The sequence below is a fragment of the Semicossyphus pulcher genome, unplaced genomic scaffold (genome assembly GCF_022749685.1).
Source record: "Semicossyphus pulcher isolate SPU_LCO1_2020_fin unplaced genomic scaffold, fSemPul1.0.p SCAF_5, whole genome shotgun sequence".
Classification (NCBI taxonomy): domain Eukaryota; kingdom Metazoa; phylum Chordata; class Actinopteri; order Labriformes; family Labridae; genus Semicossyphus; species Semicossyphus pulcher.
The window spans coordinates 9,820,403-9,839,084 of NW_027211726.1; the positions used below are offsets into that span (position 1 = coordinate 9,820,403).

Genomic DNA, 18,682 nt, shown 5'->3' on the forward strand with positions numbered 1-18,682 from the left:
TCAAATCTAAATCCTTTGTGCAGCTCGTTCCTTTCACACTCAGGGAGGAGTGATATAGATTGTTAGCTGAAGGAATATGCTTTGTATTAAAACTTGTTGAACCATAACGGTGCGTTCGTGATGCCAGCGAACGAAGCTGTGTGATACAGCACAATCTGTTGGCATTGTGTGGCAGTTTTGTGCCAAGTGAACCGTATTAAAATGTAAAATCTCACCCAGCAGATCATGCAGACGCTGAAAGGATGAAGGAATGACAGCCACAGGCCACTTTGAGTTATGTTTTTAGCTTTGGTGCTGATTCACAACGCAGGAATTGCAGCGTCAAACTAGATTTAACAGTCGATTTGTCAACGGTATGGATCACAGATCACATTATTTTACTGTCATTTAGGCTTAAACTTAAGTTTCCTTCATTAAGGAACGTGTCAGACCAAAATAGTATTCAGGACGATACATTTTAGAGTAATAATCTCAAAGATTTTCATTTAAATAAATGTCTAAATATCGCCGGATGAGGCAACACAATGGTGATTGAGCCTATGGTCCACTGATGAAAGCCTTTGCACTTTTGCAGTATTGTGTGGCGCCAAGTTAGTGACGCGCTTTCCATCAGCCAGCAGTGGTTGGTCTGCCAGAGAGGGTAGGCGGAGCTAAGCGGCTGCTTTTCCGGTCTCTGCAAGCGTTGCGAGTAAACATCAGAAAAGATCGATGACTACAGATACAACTTCAGCAAGACTAGTTAAAAACCTAGAATGTGGCTGACCGCATCAGCTCAATGGGCACTTTTGAGGGCTATGTGTTACAAGGACTGTCCTTATGAGGCTGATGACAACGTGTTTGAAAGTAGGTGTGCGCTGAGGACGTAGGTGAGGACAGCGGGAGGAGCAGCCCCGCCTACTCCCCGAACAAAGTATCCAGAGCCGTATAGACAGAGTGACTCGTCAGTGGAGGTCCAATATGCTCCATGATCTGCCATTGTGATGTCGAACTCTCTCTAAGTTAAAATCCAAAGAAAAGGAAACAAATTCGACGCTCAGATGAAGGAAAGCACCTGCGACACCGTTTGGATATCTGAGAAGTGTGCTCCCGCAATTAGGTTTATCGCCACAGGTGCCGCCAAAGGGAACGAAACTCTAATCTAAACGTAATCTTCGAGATTACAACTTCAAATAATCTGTATCGTTGAAGAGCTCAATAAAGTGCAGTTACCAAGTTAGAAATAAAAAGGATCCTGAGGGTGCCCGCATTCATCTCTTGCCTTATTAGCAGTAACATTCGTTTTTGCAGTCATAACCTTTATATATTTTTTATTGTGTGTTATAACAACCGGTGAGATTGTTGAAATGACGCCTTTTATTAGAACCCAGACAGACCCTGAGCCTGGGTTTACAAAGAAAGTTAATAACAACCTTCATGATGCCTTTTTCTTCTCACTGGGGTTTTTAGCTTTTGTCGAGCCTGCTGACGCAACCTTGCTTTGTGGAACTTGCTTTGTACGCTCCTCTGTGCCTCTTTTTCTGCAACGTGACCAATGCTTTCATAGTTTGACAGACGGGCTCTTTCAGAAAAAGCCACACGGTCTTGACAATATCGCCTCGTCATTTTCAGCTTCATGTGATGCTCGGACGAAAACCAACAGGCAAGTGATTGTGCGAGACGTTTGCAGACAAGGACAAATTGTATTCTATAACCCTCCTCTGTAAAACCTGCGCTCGCCTGAGACGCACATCACCCCGCACACGCTCTCCTCCATCATCTGCTACCTCACCTTGTGTGCGGCCAGCCGTTTGTGGACGAAGCCCATTTCTGTGAGGTACTTCATCCCCGACGCCACACCTGTCAGCATATCCATCAGCTGCATCACACTCAGCTGGCCCTCGTGTTTCTGAGGGTATCGAAGGGGAAAGGAAAGGAAGATGTAAAATGAGAGGAAAGGAAAGAAGAGAGAGGGAGGGGAGGATGGAAAAGGAAAGGAAAGAGAGTAAGTTAGGTGAGCGGATACAGTACGACGCATCTGTTACTACAGCACAATGCTGTGTTCACTGAGCTGAATCCCTTTATTCGGAGAATAAAAACAAACAGGCCATTAATTCATATCATTATAAAGCACGCAGCGGCGGTTCGCAGAGCAGCACAATAACACTTTACAGAAGCTTACAGCATCTTTAAGCACAAACACTTCATTTGTGCTGTTAATTATGCTGCGTTTTCCTTAATACCTTAATAAGCACAAGTATCTGTGCCTTGGGACTGCGGTATAATAATTTAGATTTATTCCAACAAAGTGTCTCGCTTGCTCAGAAACGAAAGATAACGGTGAGAAGTGCTTTTGTTTTTAAGACGATAAACAAACTCACCCTGAGGAAGGAATCTAAGGCTCCGTTAGTCATGCTCTCCACTATGATCATCATGGTGTTACCTGGAGGAAGACAAAGACAGCAAACAGCTGAGCAAAAGTGACATTTGGATAAAATGGAGAGAGTTGGGGGGGGAAGAGAGAGGTAATAGAGACGGAGACACAGAGGGGGAGGGAGGGGGAGAATAAAGTGAGTCTAGTCCACTTGGCAGCGCGGCAGGCATTGTGCAAAGCCATTCCTCACCCAGTGAACTGTGGTGAAGCCGGGAGAACCTGTGTGCTGCCCCGGCTGTCTCAGCAAGTTTAACGACCCTCAAACAGTCGCACACGCACGCATACACGCACACACACCAACACAGTCCAGGTATGCACGGTCGTATACACATACACACAGTGCCCAGGCGCAGATGGCAGGGATCCAGCAGTGCTCTGAAGTGCACAGAGGAGGAAAATAAGACTGCAGCAGTCAGAGGAGAGTCGAAACAGCAGAGACAGAAGAAGCAGAGGATTATGGGAGGTTGAGACAGTAAGATGAAGCTTGATATCTAAAAATATACATCTAGGATGACAGGCTTTCAGCTCTGACAGTTTTGGCAGGCATAATGCGAAAATGATAGCTTGGCATTGTTAAATCCACAATTCATGGTTTGCCAGTTTTACAAGGCGATCAGGAAGCTATTTGGAAAGGTGACCAACAACACTCGGGAACTGTGAGTCAGCACAGAGAGGCGGCCGTAAAATGCCAGCCGTCATGTAATTAATGCGAGCTGGAGAGTGAATCGGAGGTTTAACTGTGTGTTGGGTGGAAGCACAGGGACGAATACATTAGCCACAGACAAAGAGATTAGTAAAGAGAGATTATAAATTGGCAGAATGTTACTCTATTGTCATCAATATACTGAATACAGGCTCTGACCATGAGTGGAAATCGATAAAAGAAGACACAAAAAGAAAACGGGTATAGCCGACAAAAAAGTGGACTTCCTCCTACAAAAATATCCAATATAATAAGGAACATTTCCAATAACTGACTTTCAAAGAGTGAAAGAGAGCGGGATTTGCTAATTTGAAGCCAATATGCTAATTCAATGCCAATATACATGTTAGCATATTCTATTGGATGTATACTAATACATACTGCACTGTGGCTCATTTAAACCTACAGTAAATGGAGTTCATACCAAGGCCACTGAGGATACTAGATTCTGATTGGCTGAGAGGTTTGAATAATGTAACGCCTGAGTAGGTGTCCATTATCAGGTCATTAATGGAACACATGGAGACCGGAGCTGTCCTATATGCAGCTACTTATTTTAGATACAAGTATCCATTGCATTCGTTTAGAATGGTGAACACACAGTTTCAACTGAACTAGGAAGGTGTTCATTATCAGGAATAATGGACCACATGGAGGCGAGAACTGTCCTATATGCAGCTATAGTTACTCGTTTTAGATACAAGTGTCCAGTGCATTAATTTAGGATGGTGAACAAACATTTTTGCATTAATTTCTAGGTCGGTCTCCATTATCAGGAATATTGGACACCCTTCAGCCAATCAGAATCGAGTATTCACCCAGACCATGGTATAACTTCATAACAGAAAAGAAGAATGAGGTAGGTGTGCATTATCAGGAATAATGGACCACATGGAGGCCAGAACTGTCCTATATGCAGCTATAGTCACTCGTATTAGATACAAGTATGAAGTGCATTGATTTAGGATGGTGAACAAGCATTTTACATAAATGTATAGGTCAGTGTCCATTATCAGGAATATTGGATGCCCTTCAGCCAATCAGAATCGAGTATTCACCCAGACCATGGTATAACTTTTAGTAACAAGACAGAATAACCGAACGTCCATGAAGCATGTGTTTAATTGCAGTTATAAATGAATGCACAAGTATTAAACCGACAAAACTTTTACTCTAGGATAGCATCTCAGCTCTTCTTCCACCACTGCTTAAAATTCTGGAGCTGCCAGTGAGAACGTGGAGCAAATAGTGGGTCATAAAAAAGGAGTTTATAGAGGTAGAATGTGTTGAAAGGAAAGGGCAAAGCTGTTTGAGTTAACATGGCAGACTCGTGTTGTCATGTGGCCTTGAATTATACTGAAAGGATTGGAAGATTAGTAAGGAGGCGGTGCTGTCTGCAGGTGGTGCAGTGAAAGCGGGCTGAGAGGGGGATCTGGTGGGGGGTAAGTGATGTAAAGCAGGTGATTTGTAGTCGAACAGTCTGTGGGTGTGCGTGTGCACTGTTTGTGTACGAAGATGTGCGATTTCATGCCAAGCGAGTAGGCCAGCGAGCAGGTGTGTGTGTGTGTCAATGATAGTGAAAGAGAAAGTGAGCATATGAGCGTGCATGTGAGGTGTGTGTGTTTGTGCACGTGATGGTGCGAGAGATTGGAGTGGATCTCAGGGCCCCGCTGGGTCTCTAGCACCAATTACTGTACCCTGCACATCTGCTGCCATCCTACTGAGCGCAGAGTGTGTTCGGGCACAACGCCCACACACACACACACACACACACACACACACACTGAGCATCACTGTGGCAGTAACAAAAACTTCACAAACTCTTTAAAGCTTCTCCCTTCACCTGCCATTCCCATTAACCTCTACCTCATCTTCTCTGTCTCTCATGTCTCTTTCCTCCGTCTCCACTCTTCAAGTTTTTTTTCCCTCCCCCCTCCTTCCATCCTGTTTTCGCTCTAGGACCTCAATTGCTATCTGTCAGCGGAAAATGGGCCTTGATGTAGCCTGGCTGCTGCCGGCGTACGGCATCCCTATCGCCGCGCTGCTCTCCTTTCCACTCTTCAACCTTTTCTTCTTTTTCCATCCCCCCGTCACGCCCCCTCTTCGCCGTGAGCTTTGACCCCCTCCTTTTGTGTGATATTAAAGTGGTCGGAGTATCGCGCTGCTCTTCCCAATCCTGTCTTCTCCTGGTCCTCCATCAGTTTTCTTCCTCTCTCTGTCTCTCTCTGCAGTCACCAGACATGATGACCCCCTCCCCACGTGTGATATTAAAATGGTCAAATTCCATTTCTCTTCTTTACCTCATTCTGCTTCCCTACGGCCTTTCCTTCATCTGTTCCTCCTTGGTGAAGCAGGTGAAGAAACCCTGTGATGCTGCTAGAGGTGGTCAAACTGTCCCATTTCTCCTTTAATCCTCGGATACCCTGGATTTTTCCCGCTCTATGCTTCCTTTCATCTTCCCCCTGCTCTCCTTTGTTTCCCCATTCTTTTCCCAGCGGCATTCCCTTCCTCCCAATCTGCCTTCCTCCTTCCGCTTGATCTTGCTCTCATCCCCTCCTTACCTGTGGTGATGACGCCCTCCAGACGGATGATGTTGGAGTGGTCGAACTGCCCCAGGATTCCGGCCTCGCTGAGAAACGAGCGCCGCTGTTTGTCCGAGCAGCCGGCCCTTAACGTCTTTATGGCCACCGGCAGCTCCCTCTTACTGGGCAGCTTCAGGCAGCCGCGACACACCTCCCCAAAGTCGCCTGTAGGGGGAGACAGAGAAACAGAGGTCATGATTCCCATTGATACATGAACAACCAGAGTGAGTGGAGGAAGAAAAGGGCAGGTCACACTGATGATGTGGAGAGCAAAGATGAAATAAAAGTGAGGAGGAATGAGGGAGAAAGGGGGTAAAGGTTGGGAGCAGATGGAGAAATACAAACATATCGGGGAGGAAGAGAGATGACGCAAATGAACAGACACCGTCGAGAGACACGGAACACAAAGGGATCAAAGGGAGATCAAAGATGGGGTGGGGTGCAGGTGAAACGGCGGAACATCAAGTGGAGACAAGAAAAACATAACAGCCAGAGCAGCCCGGCTCGATTTGGGCAGACTGATCGAGCTGGTTTCTCCAATTTGTCTCGAGGCAGGTTAAAGGCGAGTGCGAAAAAGTAAAGTTGAGTTGCTTCGATATTACAGCAAGTTCAGATAATCCCGGCTCTGTCTGCTGCCTGAGCCCACACTGTGATTTCATATTTCATATTAGACATAGTGGAAAGGTTAAGAACTCTTTTGCTTCTGTTACCATATTTTAGAATAGGATTTCATCATTTCCACTATGCCATACACTCCCATTCTTGTTATATTTTGTACCCTGCTTAGAATTTAAAGGGGCAGTACAACAATTTTACACATGAAGATAATTTTACACATCACAAGGAAGCACTTCACGTAGTTGTTTAACGGCTTCTGTGGGTCTGAAAAACAACCCTGATTACTAAGTGAACTTGGGATTTAGCGATATAAGATCATGCATCCTGGGAAATGTAGTGTCCAGTGTTTTAGGAGCTAGGCTCCATACTAATCCTGCATTCACTTGATGTCGGAATTGGAAAGACTAGATACCGACTTGTTTAGGCTTCCTCGATTTGAAATAACGACTTGGAAGGCCGGAGAGAACTTTGTGACCCGACCTCCCAGGTCGAAAGGCTTAATCATATCACAGGAACATGGCGGACCAAAGTGCACTTCATATCAATTTTTGGCTCATTTGTAATCACTTAAATGGTTTTAGCTTGTTTGCTTTAGCTGCAGTCCATGTAGATTAACTTTGATTAGTTCTAAACAACAAAATACAACACTTCTTCATTTTATGGCGTCCATGTGTACGACTTAGGGTCTGTGTCCACTAAAGGCATTTTTTTGTGTGTGCTGGCAGAGTCACACGCTCAGTTGAAAATAGTAATACTCTCAGTTGAAAATAGTAATACTTTTGGAATACCACCGCGCTCGTCAATGCCACTTCACCTCACCGGCCAATCAAAATCCAGAAGGGGCGGGACTTCAGATATCAAATCTGCTGGCTTTCTTGTCTAGAGCTGCTGCTAACACCAGGACTTGATTCCTTTCCTCTGTCTTTATGTTTTCTTTGTAAAATTTCCTTGAATAAAAGTAAATATTAAGTTCACAGAGCAAGAAGCGGAAGTGCCGCCAGACAACTTTCGTAGCCTAGCAACAGTAAGCGGCAATGAGAAGTGCTGTGAAATTGAGGTCGTGGGCGCTGCCAGCACAAAAAACCCATTTAGTGGACACAGGCCCTTAAAGCCTCAACAAAGTCAAAAGAAAACCTTCCTAACCTGGGATACTGGAGCGTCTAGGGAACATGTGAATGCAGGGTTAACATATCTCTTTTTCCCTCAATGATCACGTACCTGTGTGCACAATTCTCTCTATCTTGATGCTCGAGTTGTCCAGCTCCTTGGCGAAGGCGTGCACGGCCTGCATCAGATCCTCGCAGGTCTCTGGGTCGATGTAGGTCCTCCGCGTTGGAATCTTAACTGAAGGCACAAACATACAACATAAGACATCTATTAGGAAGTGAACTTGCAGGGCAAGACTTTCTATGGTCCACAAAACTCAACAAGACAGCAACACATATTTTGTGTTTGCACAAGGAAGCAAATATAAAACATCTTTACACGGAGTCGGGTAACAAAATATCCACGAGGCACAAACAGATAAAAGGAAACACTCTCAGATTGAGACACCATTAAACTCTGCAAGAGCAAATAAATACAGATAGCTAACCAGCTGTTTTGTTACCATTGAGAGATGTCTGTGACCCCGACGTTACCTCTTTCTCTCAACACAAAGCGAAACATTCCTCCAGCCTACATCTCTTTGTGCTCTGCTGAGGCTACATTCAGAGGAGATCTCTGCCTCCATCAACGGAGAATTTCTCCCTCCATGTTGAACATTACACCGAGCTGTTGTGTCTCGGAAGAAGCCCTCGCTCTTTGATCCACAGACCGGAATCAATACTTGAGTTTTACCATTGATATGTGAGCGAGCTGGAGTATATTCTGCCATAAAGCCTCATAATACCTGTAGGAATGCAGTAAAAATAGCACTTTGACATGTTATCTGTGGTTGTAAGCACCCAAAAGTTAACATATTCACAAGTAGCTGACTCTTTTGGAATGATTCTGTCAATTAAGAGATAAAAACGCTTCAGTTTATGTGTTCACAACATGTCTAATTCTCTGTTTGTGTATTTTTTGACCTTGCGAACTCCAGAGGCGGAGAGAAAGAAAACAAGATCAAAGCCTCCGAGCGCTTAAATCTGACTTTGTGTTTCTTCCACGCGGCTTTAGTCTGATCGCAGGGCTCCTCCACGAGGGCTTTTTTTGTCTTTTCAAAATGTTATCTCACTTACACACACACACACAAAATAACAGACACACACAATATAATCTTCAGTCAGAAAGTGGGACGGGACATAATAGACAGTAAAACGCTGAGGCAGAGAAACCTCAAAGTGTCACTGTACTTGTAGATGATGACTCGCTGCTTTGTTGTTTGTTTTAGAGTTTGGGTACGAGACGGGAACATCCCAAACATCATGACAGCTTGGGCGTCTCAGCGGAAAAACATCCCCAAAATAACATTACTCTACACCTTCTATTTACGGCCTGACATTTGATAAATAGCCGAGTAAGTATAAGAGTGATTTACAGAGGGCTGCAACGAAAACAACAGCAGCCTGGAGTCAAAATGCAACAGATATACAGTTTCACGCCCGATCCAATGTCTAGGGAAAACAAAGTTCTGTTTGTTTGGGGCATATTTATTGGACAGCGGAAGAGAGACAGGAAATATGGGGAGAAGAGATTTGGGGATGACATGCAGCAAAGGCCTGAGAGCGGGAGTCTAACCTGCAGCAGCTGCGTCAAGGACTGTAGCTCTGTATTGGGGATGCCACGGTGGGCAAATTTTCCCACCGGTTAATAAACTCTGGTTTATGTTACCGACATAAACCGGACATTTAAAAAAAATCATGTCGCTCAATACCTGTCGAGCGCTTTAGGGCTGACCCGAATGCTCCCAAGCTTCCAAGCTTCAGTCGTTGCCATGGTAATCGACAGTGTTGTGACCAAGTCATCTTTGCTCAAGTCCCAAGCAAGTCTTAAGTCATTTAGTCCAAGTCTCAAGGGAGTCTCGATTTTTTTCTTGGGCAAGTCAAGTCAAGTCACAGGTTATGTCAAGTCAAGTCGAGTCCTTAGTTAAGGCAAGTCAAGTCCCTTTTTTTCCACCCAAGATCCAGCACTCTTACCTGTAGTATCCGGTCTTTATAAAGAGAAAAGACAAGGTGTTAGCAGCTCGTCTAATAATGATATTATTGGCCAATTTATAACCTGTTCAAAAAGTATGACAGTGAATTGTATCTGTGTTATCTTGGCACAGACGCAGCCATGATGATGGTCTGCTCTGAGACCGTACTGAGTAGTAACGAGTACGACTGATGAGGCTTCTCTTTGGGGTTCTTTGATGTTGCGTGTTGCCATAGCAAGGAGTTTGACTGACAGCCAGTCATCCAATCATGACAATCACATACCGGGGAGCTTTTTGAGTCGTCCAATCATGATTCCCAGTTTGTGCTGCGTACATACTTGATAGTTAAGACAGAAATTTAACAGCTAACATTCAAACTTATGAACACACGCAAGTCATCGGAGTCATCATGCCTCAAGTCGAGTCTCAAGTCATTTATTTTTTGTCAAGTCGAAAGTCATCAAAACAGTGAATCGAGTCCACTCGAGTCCAAGTCACCAAGTCTCAAGTCCACATCTCTGGTAATGGATAATCCCTCCCTCCCTCCCTCTGTGCCCCTGCTCTCCCCCTCTCAGCGCTGCGAGTCTGCATCACAGTTTTAATTAGGCTATATGACGTTTCTTAAAGCCTAATGAAGGTGAATGCGGCTCCTTGTATATTCATATTTCTACGCCCAAAAAAGGCAAAACGGCGGCGGGGGCGGTGCTGGAGTTGTGCAATCGGTGGGTGCCTGAACACCGTGTAACACCGGTAACACCTTAACGCCTGCGCCTGCTCTACCAACTGAGCTAAACCAGCAAGAACAAAAAGGTTTTTATCATTGATTAATTTCCCTAATTTCTTTCAAGCACCTCCACAAAAGCGCCTCTGTGACACTAATGAGACACAACAAGAGCAGATTTGAGCTGACATTTAAACCTGCAGGTGAAATCGACTCAAACTGTTTGACTGTTCATGAAAATAAAAGCTGATTCTCGATGTTTCCCTCATCAAATGCCTTTTGTATTTAAAGAATTAACTAGCAACATTAACTAGCCAGCAGATAACCAGCCAATAACCTTTAACTAAGTAGGTCCTTAATTTGATGACCTTTGACCCCTTGTTAGTGCACATCAAGGCGAGTCTTCCAGGAAGAAGCAGCATAGCTTCCCCAAAGTCCAGTCAGAGTCCGCTTCTGAAATGCCAATCGACCAGAGGCATCCTTTATAGGCGGCCTCGTAACAGCTTATTGATCCAACACACACACACACACGCGTTCCAGATATGTTTGACGCACATCGGCAAAACATAAAACAAATGAAACCTTTTCAATTCAAGGCCAGGGCTGAGTGAGGGATCGAAGACTCCTCTCTCCGTCACACAGGGGGGGATTTCAAACACACCGTTGTAGGTTAAAAGCAGCGCAGACACACGTATGAACGGACGCTCACATTCCTCTTAAACCAACGATATCGGCTGAGAATGGCTGCAGATCTGACACACGCCGCCGCGCGCTTCGTTGGCTCTGCGGCTGATTAGTTTCGGGGGTTAACGGCGTCGCTGACATGAGCGATTGAGGGGAAACTGAAGCGTGTTCACGCTCGGGTGCGCAATCTTCAGCGGAGTGTTTAGATTACTTACTATGTTTCTGCATCCATGTATGCAAGGAGGGTCTCTCTTATGCAAGATCTGCACCTGCTCTTTTAATGGAGACTGCAGATCCTTTCCTCCTCCCCATTGCGTGTTTCTAGGTCACATAAAACTAATGTTCTGAGCAGTGTCACTTATGATGAGTCTCTCCGTCTTTGCCAACTCACTACTTACCCATCATCATCATCCGTTCTCCTCTTACAGCGCCTTTCACTCGCTCTACCCTACTTCCTTGCGTCCGTCCTCCCGTGCGAATCTTTGCTCGTGGAGTGTGTTTTTAAGAGTCTACGAGGCGAACAGATGGGACAAAATAAATGAAGCTTACATGACACTTCCTCACACGCTCCGTACTTTCAGACGAGGAGGACCTGCAGCACCATGAGGGGCAGGTTGTGCTGCGGAAAAACAGGAAGTGGACCCGAGAGAGCGAGGAGAACAGAAATGTGTCTATTTGTGCGAGTGTCAAAGGTGTGTTTGAAAAGCAGGCCAAAAATTGTGTCTTTGTGTGTGTTGCGTGTGTGTCAGCTGCTGGCGTGTCTTTGTTTGGGCAGATTTAATTCCCAGCCGCATGGCTTCGGCTCATTATTCATCAGGCATAGCGCTCCAAACCTCTCCAGAGGGCTCAGCATGCTGGGAGATTAAACAACGCAAATGAGCACGCACACGCGTCCAAGGAAACCCTCCAAACACACACATACATTCCCCACATTAGCAAAGCACTGGCACGCACAATTACCCACAAACAGGAAGAGATATGTCAAACCACTTCCATTCTGTCACTGTCAAACAAATCGCCTACTGAGAGGGGTTTAAAAAAAGAAGACGCATTTACAACCTTGTACAACGACAGCAACATTTAGCATCCTTTTTGGAAGCGCTAACTCGCTAACTCTGCTGCTTTCGCCCTCTTTTTCCTCCTCCCCTCCCCCAACTCTCTCTCTTCCCCCTCCTCCCGATTTCAATCTCTCCCCATCAAACTCCACTCCACACACACACACACACACACCACCTAATGGAGTGTGTCAGTGTGCTCAGAGTTGGCTAAGCGTGCACTCAGAATTAAGAATTAATGCCGTGGCGCCGATGTCTCGAAAGTCATCCGTAATGCAATGCAGGGCGCGTGTGTGTTCGCACGCGTTCCAGCACACGCCATCAGAGGGACAAAGCATCCATTGACAGATTCCTCCGCCTATCCTCGGAGTGCACACACACACACACACACACACACACAAACACAGAGTGAAAGAGTGATCAGCGCTGTCACTTACACTGGAAGTAAAGTTCCTCGTCTCCCTCTTGAGAAGCTTTGCTGTAGCCGCATTGTCTGCAAAGAGAAACAAAGACAGGCGTCAAGACGGAGTTTCATCCCACGTGGCAGACACAAACAAATACAAGCATCAGACTCTTGTTTATTTTAATAGATTATATGGAAAGTGCAATAACTGTGGGACGAGAGAGAGAGCGAAGAATAAAGTATGAGATCCAAAGGATTCGTCTGTGACGGGCAGCAGAAAGAGCTGAGAAAATTAAAGCTACACCAGTCTGCAACTGATACTCTATTGTTGTTTCACCCTGATGGAGTCCTTAAGAACAAGATCAACACACTTACACGCACGAGCAACTGTGCTCTCCACACGTATGTGCACACAGTTATCTCTCATCCCTCACCACTACAGGAGGTCTAAAGAGGAGAGAGCTCTCTATGGTCTGCTGATGGCTTTTCGGCTTAGAGGAAAACTTGGCTCTTTACCGCTCACACACACACACATAACGCACGAAAACAAACAGACACACTGTAAGTGACAGATTAACAAGTGATGAACAGACAGTCTGGATGGCCAGCACTGCGCTTACTTGGATTAGAGCGAGGGATGAAAAACAAGACGGAGACAGATAAGGAATCGGAGAATGTTTTGATGGTGAAATCTACAGTACATCTGACATTCTTCTAACAAACGGTGCTGAAAATATAAAGACAAAAAATATTTAAAGTGATAATTTGAAGATTTTCATTTAAAAAAAAATCCCAAGCACTGCCAAGTTAGTGACGCGTTTCCCATCAGCCAGCAGTGGTTGGTCTGCCAGAGAGGGTAGGCGGAGCTAAGCGGCTGCTTTTCCGGTCTCTGCAAGTGTTGCGAGTAAACAGTAATCTACTATGGCTGATTAAACAAAGAAAAGATCGATGACTACAGATACAACTTCAAAAATAAGTGAAAATCCAAAGAAAAAGAAACAAACTCGACGCTCAGATGAAGCAAACAGTCTAAAAAGGAAAGCGACCGTCAGCCAGGAAAATCAAGAGTTACAAGTGTGCTCCCGCAATGATCGTTTATCGCCATAGGTGTCGCCAAAGAGAACTGAGATCTTCAAGATTACAACTTTAATGAAAAGCCACGTTTCCACCAAAAGTACCTGGCACTTTTAGTCTAAGGTTTCCAAGGGATAAAAGGTTCCTTAACCCATTGTCGTTTGTGTTTCCATCAAGGCCGAAAGTACTCTGAAGATAACGCAAAAAAAAGTAATCTGAAGCGACAAAAATGAGAAATGTTAAGCACTGCAAGTCCCACCACCAAGTTCCCTGTAGTTTGGGAAAGTAGTACCCCTTGAGCAGGGAACTTTTGAGGGTGTAAAAAGAAGTCTCTGAGACTTTATTTTGATCGTATTTCCTGGGATGGAAAGGCACTGAGTACCTCCTAAAGAGTTCCTGAGGAAAGTTCCTGCAGTGGAAATGCAGCATTTGAGTGGAAATAAAAGGTAGATATTGACACAGAACTCTTTAGAGTCCTCGGCCGCCTCTTTGGTTCATATACTGTGGGGCTTTTTTTAATGGAACCGATGCATATTTGTACATTTGTTTATATATGCAAGTATCAAATCAACAAGAGGACATGAAACATAATTATTGTGGCTGGGTACCATGTGTTCGGGGATTATAGCAAATAGGGACAGTCTGGCTATTGAGCTTGGATTGTAACGGGGTAAACATGAGGACTGATGGCATCGAGCCGCCAAGTATTTATGTAGGAGCAATGAGTGCACGTGTCTTTAGAAACGACCTGGGCATGATGTGTCGAGTGTTTCAGTGAGCGTTAATGTGACTGTCAGAACACATCAGCACCTCACACAGAATCAGTGCACAGCTGAGAAGTTCACAGAGAGCCTGACGGACCTGCATTGTGCATTTTTAAAGCATCGAGTGTGCTCATGCTTGTGTCTGTAGGTGTATTCTGTATTATGTATGTGCGGGGTATACGCACGCATGCACGCTTTGTGTTGGATTTCTTTGCATGTGTGTGTTGCCTCGCGAGATGTGACACATCCCTCAGCCTGCGCAGCAGCAGGGTCTGAGACAAGGTCAGGACCCTGTCTGTCAAAACACACCAGCAGACACATGCAGCACAGATCCTCAGGGCAGGAGATACCACACAGGGAGGGAGGGGGGAGAGACGAGAATTAATAGATAAGGGAGCAGAGCGGAAAGGGAGCGAGGAAAGGGAGATGCAGAGGGAGGAACCAGGAGAAAGAAGATGCAGGAGACCTGAAGAGGTGAGGGAGCAAGTGGGGAACATGACAAGAGGAGGAGGGTTATACGATGCAGAAACATGGCGGCCAATGTAAATGTTTTGAGTGGAAGAAACTTGACTTCATCAGATATTTCTTCCTTTTTCTCACATTGAATTTGTAATATGGTATTAGGTGGTAACCCTTTAGCTGCGCTCAATTAACAGTGACCTAGATTAAAGTTATTTACACGCATTATTAAAGCCAGGTAAAGCAATATTTTAATGGCATTATAATAATCATCATCCAAAACATAAATATTGGAAAGAGACAAAGATATGGAGAGCCACCTTGGAGTGGTTTTTAACACTAGTCTCTCCTTTAACACTCAGGTGTCTAAAGTAGTGCAGTCGTGGTCCCCCCAGCTCAGACTGATCTCGAAGGTAAGACCCTTCCTCTCTTTCTCAGACTCCATGCTTTCTTCAACTCTAGACTTGCACCGCACTTTCCTCTGGTATCAGTAAGGGAAGCATTCACAGGCTGCAGCTTATCCAAAGTGCTGCTGCTCGGCTTTTAACTCACCCAAACAGAAGCGAGCACTTAAACTGACAATCTCGAAGATTCCTGTTTTGTTCTCTTGGGCGCCCCGTAATGGCGTCGAATTTGTTTCCCTTTCTTTGGATTTTCACTTGTTTTTGAAGTTGTATCTGTCGTCATCGATCTTTTCTTTGTTTGTTCAACCATAGTAGATTACTGTTTACTCCGGAAGTGCAGCCGCTTAGCTCCGCCTACCCTCTCTGCAGACCAACCACTGCTGGCTGATGGAAAACGCGTCACTAACTGGGCGCCGCTTGTGATTTTTTCTGCGAATGTCGCTACAGACACCGGTCTGTAATTCCTCTGGCAGGAACTTTGAACTTGAATCTCGCCTTGTAACTAAGGGTGATCGGGCCTTCTCTGTTTGGGCCTTCTTCATCTTAATATAGCCGTCTTTTATCAGCCTGTTTTTCAATGTTTGCTGTAAGGCACCTTGTAACTTTGGTTTTGAAAGGTGCATTAAAGTTATTATTATTTTTAATCTCGATATCTATCTATCTTCTAGGTTGTGTTTGAATGCCTTGAGCAACAACACGTTGGTTTTTGTAGCGTCCATGTAGTTTCAAAATGACAATCTGCAGCTCATGAACAGAACTTGGAAGAACGCCTTCCCCATCTGAGGAGCAGCAGAAAGTTTTCAGGAAGTCAGGAGATGAAGAGGCAGAGGAAGTGACGAGAAAATAGGAGGTTACTGCTAAGAGGATAATTGGGCAGAAGGGGATGAAAGGAAGGGGAAACAGCTGAAGAGGCACATAAAGTGCACGGTCAGGGGCGAGAGGAGGAAGCAAGGAGAGAAAGGATGGATGCTAGAGGTCGAGGACGCAAGGCAGTGACGGGACACGCAGCAGGATGAGGAAACAATGAGCAAAGCAGCAGGCAGGAAGAAGAGGTTTAAGGGGACAAGTCAGGTGACATTAAGGAATTGAGGAGACAAGGGAATAAGGAAGAACACTTGGGAGGGGTGCATAAAGTAAAAGTCAAATGACTTGATTCCATTACTTCTTTGAAATGTCACAGATGTGACAGAAATGAAAAAGCAGATGCAAAGTAGTTCTTTCTGGAAAGTGGCTTCTTTTTGGTGAACGAATTCAATCAGAACAGACTCCATGACTTTTTAAAGTCCTTTTCATATTCTGGTGGAGCACAATGCTGAGGATGGACTCCGAATTGGGCCAAACAGCTTGACGAAAAGAAAAAAGAAAATTGTTTTGGCTTCATTCTCTCGGTGAGAGAAGAGTTAGAGACCGACGTTAAAAAAACAAGAAGAGCGGAGGGAGAGAAAAGACGGCAGGACAACTGGGAGGAAATGAAAAGAGGGGAGGAAGAGGTGTGGGGGGGGGGATAAAGTAGGGAGGAAGGGGGGCGGGATGCAGACATGCCAGTGTACCTGGGCATCAGCTGTGTGAAGGGAGGAAGAGGAGAAAGAAGAGGAGGAGGAGGAGGAAGAGTGGAGAAGGAGGTCGAGAGCAGCACCACGCTAGCAGGAGTTACATTGGAGGAGCTCGAGCAGACGCTGCTGGGAGAGAAACAAGGGAGGGGAGGGGGAGGGGAGGGGGTGCCAATGTCAATTCTGGCTCTCTGACGTTCAGTCAACACATCTTTGGACTGAGAACAGACTCGTCTCTCCGAATCTCATCAGTCTATACTCAACAATGTCGGATGCTGCCAAGAAAGCATGTGTAAAATGATCATAGATACTCATTACTGTGAAAACATACATCCTCTGTGTTGGAAATGCATCCTTATTAAACTCTCCCTGAACGGGTTCCTTCTGTGTGCTTTTAACTACACTTTTGGATCAGTCTTAAATTCCTCACTTGAGAAGAACCAGATGGCAGAAAGAAACGTGTTGATGCCAAAACGCTGCAGATTCTGGCCAAACTCTGTCGCTGTCAGCTCAGCCTCATCAAATGCTAAACTTGGCAACAAATGTCGTCTTAGTCTTTGTCGTTTACTGATTTTTGAATATGCATATCATTTAAATGAAAAGATGTTATTACTGAAAACTAAACAAGAAAGGGTTAATTCCCCCAAAGTAGAAAAAAACACTTCTTTGATTTTTATATTTTTTGTTATTTTCAAGAAATCGCAGAGCAAAACCAAAACCGACAATGTGTTCATCCGCCTCCTGACTCCTTCCAACATCTGCAGCCCGTCTGTGGCACTCAGCCCGTTCTACTGGAAACGTGAATCTTTTAAAACGGTTAAAAACGGGTCACAAATATGTACTTTCATGTTTTTTAATCTCGAAGATCTCAGTTTCGTTCTCTTTGGCGGCACCTACAGCGATAAACGGTTATTGCGGGAAGCACACTTCCCAGATATCCAGACAGTGCTGCATGTGTGACGTCCACGGTTGGCTCCGGTTGTAACTCTTGATTTTCCCCGCTGACGGTCGCTTTCCTTTTTAGACTGTTTGCCTTCATCTGAGCGTCAAATTTGTTTTCTTATTCTTTGGAATTTCACTTATTTTTGAAGTTGTATCTATTATTGACTATTTTCTGCTGCGGCTTTTGTTCCTTGGCTGCAGGATGGTTCCCATGTTCATTTTAATCACCCAGCGATCGTATGGCTCATTCAACTCATCTAAGATGGTCCCTCGCATTCCATTGTCTTATAAACAACCCGGCAATTGTCTCTTTATATAGTGAAAGTAGTAGGCAGCACATCACCCCCAACACCTCCGTCAAGTCCTGCATCAAGACCTCCTCCATGCCTACACCCCATCCTCGAGTCTGCGGTCCTCAGATACAGACCTGCTCTCCATCCCTCGCTCTCGAACTGTTGGGGACCGAGCCTTCGGTGTTGCGGCCCCCCACCCTCTGGAGCTCTCTGCCTGCAGAGATCCGCAACGCCACCAACGGCCTTTGGACGATAATTCACTGCCTTCCTTGTTTCCAGTGCTTGTATTATGCATCTCTTTCTGCCTTATGTGTTTGCTTGTTTTGTTCTGTTGTCTGTTATTCACTCTGTAGAGCGGCCTCGGGCCCCATGAAAGGTGCTCTATAAGTTATTATTATTATTCTACTTAAGTTGGCTTTCTCCTACACAGCTACATAAAAGTTCTGCTGTTGATATTTTTGAAGTTTTTTGGCCAACAAAGCAAACGAGTTAACAGGTATTTCTCATTAGTAGGATTAATTGATTGTTTGTTTTGGTCTTTTCATTGAATCCGTCCTCAATAATAAAAATGTAGAACATTACCGGCCCTATCCATAAAACTGTTATTGCCCAACATGCTATCTGTGGCACACAGCTTGGGGAGCAGCATTAAGGAATAAACAGGCACTTCAGTAGAGATTAGGAGTAATGTATCTTTACCAAGGGAGCTATTATTACTGGAAGGGAACCATGTAAGGTGACGGTACTGGCTTATAGACCTGTACACAAAGTACAGCTCACCGTGTGAGTAAAATAAGGCCATAAAGAATGTCAATATGTTGTGATTTTAACGACCAAGTCAGCATTAGCATTAGCCTTTACCTGCTCATTTACAACAGCAGCACACACAGCCCACACATCAG

General features: G+C 45.0%; 1 protein-coding gene across 1 annotated transcript in view; it reads right to left on the reverse strand.

The window, feature by feature from the left end:
* Positions 1-18,682, reverse strand: part of LOC138608701 (ephrin type-A receptor 7) — a 69,814-nt gene that overhangs the window by 8,671 nt on the left and 42,461 nt on the right. The window contains exons 7-11 of the mRNA XM_069681260.1: positions 12,329-12,384; positions 7,532-7,657; positions 5,675-5,860; positions 2,358-2,419; positions 1,769-1,885 (exon numbers count right to left, since the gene is read on the reverse strand). Of these exons, the coding sequence (XP_069537361.1) occupies positions 1,769-1,885; positions 2,358-2,419; positions 5,675-5,860; positions 7,532-7,657; positions 12,329-12,384 (547 nt within the window). The remainder of the gene's footprint in view (positions 1-1,768; positions 1,886-2,357; positions 2,420-5,674; positions 5,861-7,531; positions 7,658-12,328; positions 12,385-18,682) is intronic.